Raw genomic sequence first — 7,496 nt, 5'->3', positions numbered from 1 at the left:
TGAGGAATAGAGGAGTTCAGAGAAGGGACTCATCAAAACTTAAGATATATTAAAAATGATAGAGAAATATATTATCTTGTAATTAAAATAAAAAGTATATTATGAGGAGATAGGGTGTGTGTGTAATGAAAAAGATAGGACAGAAACAATGTTGTTAAAAAGTGACGACAAGGGCACATGGATGAGGGGGAGGAGAAGTTGAAGGGAGATTAATCAAGATTTATGAAAAAGTCTTATGGAGACTCTAATTTGTAAGTTAATTAAAATGTGATTCAGAAAGAAGGTGCTTCAATATAGTTACCTTACATAGGTGTTCAATACTGCTTTATGGAGACATGGATTAATAATTGAAAACCTCAGTGCTAGGCATGGGATACTTCCCTTAATGTTATTGCTCATGGATGCCCTAGAAGTTTCCAAAAAAGGCAGAGTAGTGCAGTTGTTCTTCACCGTCCATTAAAACTAGAGAATAAGACCTTATTTTTATAGGCACCACAAACACTTTTGTTGGAGAGCATAGAGAGAACATTCTTGAACTGATCAGAAATCTTCACTCTCGCTCGTACCTTTCATAGTGCCAGAAGGTGCTACACAGGCTGCTGGAAAGAGACGACATCAATGATCTTACCCAGCACTGGATCATGGATGCAATAATACCAATGTTCTGGCAGGGTGTGCCACTGGTACAACTAATGGCATAACCAAGAGCTCTCCTCTTGTATTTGGGGCTTACTCTATAAGTGGAAATTCATGCATGATATTGTAAAACTGTCAATACCCACAGTTCAAGAGGTCATAAGTCCCAGGGAAAACCTACTGCTAATATTTTCCAAATGGTAAAGCTGTCAGAGTGCCTTATTGGTCAGATACACTTATTTGTGAATTAGGCAAAGTTTGATATGGAGACACATAAATGGTACAATTGCTTAGGGTAACTGTCAGTTTTGAGCTCTAATTGGGACATATACCTCTTCCCTTCCCCATACCATAAGGTACATGGAACAGTGCAGGTGTGAGGATAGAAAGTATATAAGGATCAAAGTTTGGGAAGAATATTTCTGTGCAGTTATCACTTCATGAAATGACATGCCATGACTGCTGCACACATGAGCTCACAGTGTCTGAAGTTCCCTACATAAAACCTACAAGAGATCAAGACAACCAAATTTCAAACATGCATGAAGGAAGAACCCATAATACCCCACCACCAGCTGAGTATCTACTTCCAGTTGATGGCTGCTGAGGAAGACTGTTATTTCTATTTGATGATGTGACTTCTGGGAGATTGCCATGATACAATGGATAGACCCACTCTATACATCATGGCCATATAGTCAGCAATACATAGGTAGAGTAGAATGTTTTTTAAAAGATATTCTCAGCATTTTGATCAGGTTATAAATGGCTGCTTAAAAAGGGAGAGTTTTTTGAAGGCTGACTCCCTATGATATTATTCAATCCCAAGTGGTCCTCTCTAAACACTTAAACACATGTATCACTAAATGGACTCAGAATACTATACATTTATACAAGAATACACACATGTGTTTGTATATGTAACCAAAATAGTATAGGAAATAATCATGAAATTAAGAAATTGAGAGAGCATATGTGTGGGGGATGTGGGAAGATTTGGAAGTGAAGAGGGATGTGAGGGCGGAAAATATGGAAATACAGTAATAATATATGAAGTACAAAAATATAGAATAACACAAAAATATAAAATATTAAGTTGGGAAGGGTGTGTTGGAATAGGTCTGGTTGCAGTTTAAGGGATGAAATAGTGATTAATATAATCACAATAAATGGTATATATACATGAAATTCTTGATGAATAAGTAAAAAGGAGCAGAGATAAAACACAATGCTGTAAATGGTAAAAGGGGAACAATGGAACAGAAAGTAATGAATGGGTAGGGGATGGGAGGGCAGGGCAAATATAGAATACAGGAAGGGATAATTAGCACAAAAGACCTGTTTAAAAAGTTGTATGGAAGCCTAACATGCAGAAGTTTATGACCTATATATAATATAAATATATATTATATAAAGTGGAGTTATACAGTGTGGTGAAAATTCCCTATTAGACAACACAGGCCACTAAATAAGAATCTCGGTGAGTTCCCTATTTTGAATTTGTTGACTAATCACACCTAACAGATGTGATTAGAGTGGCCCGGGAACCACTCATTCCACTGAAAAGAGAAAAGCATGAATGATGGGCAAGCACAGGGTACCCTGGGAAGAAGGGTGGAGCCTAGCCACCAGCAAAGCAAGAAGTAGGGAGATTAGAAGAGGGAGAGAGCCAAGGGTGTTTGGGTCTAGAGCTGGGACTAGGAAGTGTACAGCTGCCATGAATGGTAGAGGTGTCCTGCAGGTGGTGTTCAGACCATGTGGTGAAACCATGCCAGGCCAAAGATAAAGGAGACTGTGGGTGGAGTTTGAATGATCTGAGAATTATGAAAAGCCATCTTTTTGTAAGTTGCTCCCTCCCTGTCGTATAAACCATGTGAAACCCAAGATAAAAGTGTGTTATGCTGGTTCGACCCTCATCTGGCCCATAAGACCCTGAGAGAGTGAGGGCAGGACAAACAGCAGGAAGAGGAAATTATTGCCCAACACCATACATTACAGGTTATTGCCATTGATCTCCATTACCCTTAAGAACTTGACCATAGCATCCTATTGTTAAGACTTAAAGTACTTGAGTTTTAAAACACAGAGAAGTCTTTTGAGGACTATCTGTTCAAATCCTTATGCCATCTTTTAATTGGATTACTTCCTGTTGGGAGCTATTCAGCTTGCCTTGACTTAAGGATTGGAAAAAGAATGCTTCCACCTTGGGAGTTTCCCTGCTCTCTGATTCTGTGGTCTGAGTTGACAGGCTATGCTTGCCTGATTAATTGGCAGTCTTGGAAACATAACTAAAGAGTTCTGTTTCAGTTTATGGGCACCGGAGTTTCTCAGCACTGATAGCTTGGTTTCTATGTAGAAATAATGAATAATGGTAGTTGCTAAGAGTAATTATAAACAATACACCTATATCTAAGATATTATAAATATCATGCAGCTGAATCTTGGATACTGTAAACATCATGTGAGTTTTGGTTGGTGAAGTAATGTATTCCTGGTAGTAACGTAGTGTATCCTCGGTTATTCCTTGGTTACTTTCTGTTTAGTGATGTATCCTTAGTTAATCCTTGGTTACTCCAGATCTGATTCCTATATAAGCTTGGTTTGGTTCACAAAATACATGTACTGGCACATAGACCTCTGCATCCCCTTTGTCTTGATTTCTATCTGTCAGGGTCCCCAAGCACTTCAGGCTTGGTTTGTGGTCACTGCACCATGACAACTTCCTTTCTTGCCTCTTTGTTTTTGAGTTCTTTATATAGTCTGGATGTTAACCCTCTGTCATACATGTCATTGGTGAAGATTTTCTACTTTCTGGGTTTTCTCTTCACTCCCTTTTACTTCTTTTTATGTACAGAAACTATTCAGTTTAAGGTGGCCCCATTTTTTGATTCTTGGCCTTACTTCCTGAGCAATCGATGTCCAGTTTGGAAAATCCTTTCCTCCACCTATATCTTGTAGGTTGTTACAATGTTTTCTTCTAACAATTTCAGAGTTTTAGATTACAAACTAAGGTTTTGACCTATTTGGAGTTGATTCTTTTGCAAGGTGAAAGATAGGAGTGTAGTTTCATTCTTCTATAGGTAGAGATCCAGTTTTGCCAGTACCATTGGCTGAGATGCTGTCTTTCCTTCAGTGAGTGTTCATTAACCCTTTGTCAAATATCAGGTGGCTAAAAATTCATGTACTTATATTTGGGTCTCCAATTTTGTTCCATTGATCTGCTGGTCTATTTTTGTGCCATACCATGTAGTGTTTATGATGATAACTCTGTAATGTCATTTAGAATCTTGTATAGTCATCCTGCCAGCATTGCTCTTAATGCTCAGGGATGTTTTCGCTATCCCTGCTCTTTTGTGCTTCCATATGAATCTTAGGATGGCTTTTTCCTATTATATGAAGAATGTTATGGGAATTTTGATTGGCATTGCATTGCATTGCGTTTATAAAAAGCTTTTGGTAGGATGCTCATTTTTACAATGGAAAACATCAATCGTTAGACCAACACCAGCTTCAAGACCAAATGACCACAGCAATGGCCAGCACAGCATACATCATTGGTGTAGTAGTGGCCATTTTATCTTGAGGGCCAATCAACAGCTACCTAATTTGAATAAAAGCCAAATCAATGTGAGGAAACTCAAGTGTGACACTGTAAACCTAACCAAATAAATACACATTTTGGAATGACCATAGATCTTACAGAAAACCCCAAGACTGTCACATCACTGGACTGATGTCATTTCTTACTATGTGCAAAATATGTTTCCCTTGTATTTATAGAATATATTCCAATCACCACTCATCAAAGAAGCTCATTTTGCAACAGAGACTATTACCAAGTATCACAACTTGTCACACACGGGTATTGACTATGAATTGCCAATGCATAAGTGAAAAATCAAAATTACAATCTCTACGCCTAAGGCTCATAGATCACATAACAGGAGTACAGAAGACACTAATGAATCTCTCAGTTCTCAATAATGAAGCTCCCTCAGGCATCAGAGGGTCAAGAACGCAAAGGGTCACAAATGGCAAAAGTATAGAGATTAAGAGTCTTCTGAATGGTAGTCCTTTGACTGGACTTCTTTATTAAAACTCCCCCTTCCAAGGCTCAGGGACCATCACAGAAGAGGGGGTGAATACATTGTAAGAGCTAGGGAGACTGTGCATGACGAAATGGAAATAGAGTTATACAAGCTCCTGGAAACCTGCTCACATGATTCTATGGCAATGGTGAAAGCTTATTCAAGTCCCATAAAAACTCGAATCCCATGCAAAACTCAGTCAGACAAAACCCAGCATAGAACTGGAAATATAAACAAGAGACCCCCATCTTAACTGAAGAAATATTGGCAACTGATTGCTGCTAGGTGAAGAATAGCTGATCTTCCTAAAACAAAGGACTCTAGATAGGCTGACTAACCTTCAGTAGATGGACATGCACTGGGGAAGGGCTGGGGACACTGATGACACAGTGAGCCTTAACAAGCACTCTATTGGATGGGGTATGGGAGAGTGATAGTGAGGATGGAGTTATAAGGATGATTAAGATTTAGATGTTCTGTATGAAATACAAAAATTCAATAAAAATAAAAATTTTTTAAAAGAAGGGAATTAAACTTATGAGATTACTAAATGGAAATAACTAGAGTTTCTATGGGTTCATATTAAATGTGGACTCTATTATCTGATTATCTTTTCATTAATGTTTTAGTGGACATTTTATCCAGAAAATTCAGGAGAAATATACTGGAAAGACCAATCATAAGAATATATGACTCTGCCTAGTTGTGTGGCTTTATCCTCTTAAAATTGACAGTTCAGCATGTAGTGGATAAATAACAGTCAGCTCAGGTGTAAAGGTACCTACCATCAAAAGAAGATATTCATTCACCATTCAAACAATGAAGTTAAAATAATAATTTTCTTAATTCTCCTATTGAGGATATATATTTTTATATTTCAAAGCATTTGAAATATGTGTTAATTAAATTGAGATTTCACATGATCTATTTTTAGATACATTTAAACCAAGTTATTTAGGCCTCTATGGACATCTGATTGACACATATCTGCATTAAGTTGCATTGTACCCATCAGAAATGTGACTGTATAAATTACTACTGTATTTTATTAATATACCATTTATGAGATCATGAACTTTGAAAAGTATACAATGAATCACAAATATTAGGTAGTAAATTCTAATGTTAAATATTATTAGATTTTAATTCTATATGTATTTGCAAAAAATACATTTCATCATAAGATTTAGCTAAGTATGTGAATGCTATAAAAGCCTTCAAAAATTAAAACGTATGTTTCAAGAGATAATAACTTACTTTTATCATTATGTAATAAATCATCACATTGTACTCCACAGAGATATTAAAAATAAATTATGAAGTAATTATTTATTAGCTAGTAAATTATAGGGAAGTAAAGAATGTTTAATATTATTCTAGAGGTGCTGTTTGATGGTTGAGGGCTATAGCACATAAATCTCAGAAAAGGAGTACATTTTAACATTTCAAACTCAATGACATCCTAGAATTAATCTAAACCAATCTTTATAATTTGAGAGGCTAAAAACATATCAGCATTATTTTCCTTATAGCTTCCTTTATCTGTTTGTTTCTCAGACTGTAGATGACAGGATTTAAGAAAGGAGGAACAATGGTATAAAGTACAGACAGAATCATATCTTGAATTACTTCTGTGATGACTGGAGGTCTTAGATATACACATGCACCAGAGCTAAAGAACATAGACACCACAATAATGTGAGGGACACAGGTGGAAAATGCCTTTCCTCTCTCTTCTTTGAGATTAAATTTCAACACAGTTATAAATATGTGAATATATGATACAACAATGAAGATAAAGCAGCTACCACTAATGATGATGGCCGTTAGAAGAATTAGGAGTTCATTGTTAAAGGTGTCCGAGCAAGAGAGCCTCAGCAGGGAGGGGACATCACAGAAGAACTGCGGGACCAAGTTAGAGTGACAGAAGGACAGCTGGAATGTTTTAGCAGTGTGTGAACCTGCTATCACAAGACCAATGAGTAGGGAAGCCAGAGTCATCTGAACACAGAATTGGTGGTTCATGATAACAGGATAGAGGAGAGGCTTGCAGATGGCTGCATAGCGGTCGTGTGCCATTATGGTGAGAAATAGAACCTCTACACTGGCACAAAAAATGACTAAAAACATCTGTGCAGCACACCCAGCCACAGAAATGCCCCTGTTTTCAGTGAGAGTGTTGAGACAGGCATTGGGGACGGTGATAGAAATATAGCACATGTCTAAGATGGACAGATTTCTGAGGAAGAAGTACATGGGTGTATGGAGGTTCTGGTCAATGGTGGTAACCATGGTGATGGTAAAGTTTCCTATCAGGCTGCCCAGGAACATCAGCAGGAAGAGCATGCTTACCAGGAGCCTGAGCTCCCATGTCTCAGCAAAAACCTCCAGGAGAAACTCAGTTACCATGGTGGAATTGGGCACAGTCTGAAACTGCACGTTCATCTGATAAAATGAATGAAAAAAAAAAACAAACCTTAAATAATAAATAACATTCCCTTGATTTTTCCTACTTCTATTTCTTTTCTATAAATGAGGTGTATGTGTGAAAAATCAAGTGATCATTTCTTTGGTCTGGATATATTTTTGTCATGGTATTGGCTGATATCTACAGATCCTAAGAAATAGGGTTCAGTCCGTCTAATTACATGGTATAATCTTAAATATGGTTACTCAAATTCTGTAATAACACCCATATCATAAAATTTAGTATCTTAATGAAGATGATCTTCATTAATATATGGCACATCCCTCAAACAAATGAATTTTTAG

General features: G+C 37.1%; 1 protein-coding gene across 1 annotated transcript; it reads right to left on the bottom strand.

Annotated features, from left to right (window-relative positions):
- Positions 1–1,142: 1,142 nt before the first annotated feature.
- On the bottom strand, positions 1,143–7,169 carry LOC103746167 (olfactory receptor 14C36-like). The gene is made up of 2 exons (XM_008848282.2): positions 6,242–7,169; positions 1,143–1,192 (listed from the first exon to the last, which is right to left on the bottom strand). Exons 1-2 carry the CDS (start codon positions 7,167–7,169, stop codon positions 1,143–1,145), a joined length of 978 nt encoding a protein of 325 aa, XP_008846504.2.
- Between the last annotated feature and the right edge of the window lie 327 nt (positions 7,170–7,496).

Source organism: Nannospalax galili, unplaced genomic scaffold (genome assembly GCF_000622305.1).
Source record: "Nannospalax galili isolate Female #2095 unplaced genomic scaffold, S.galili_v1.0 scaffold5684, whole genome shotgun sequence".
Lineage (NCBI taxonomy): Eukaryota > Metazoa > Chordata > Mammalia > Rodentia > Spalacidae > Nannospalax > Nannospalax galili.
This window is presented reverse-complemented; position numbering and strand designations above follow the sequence as displayed.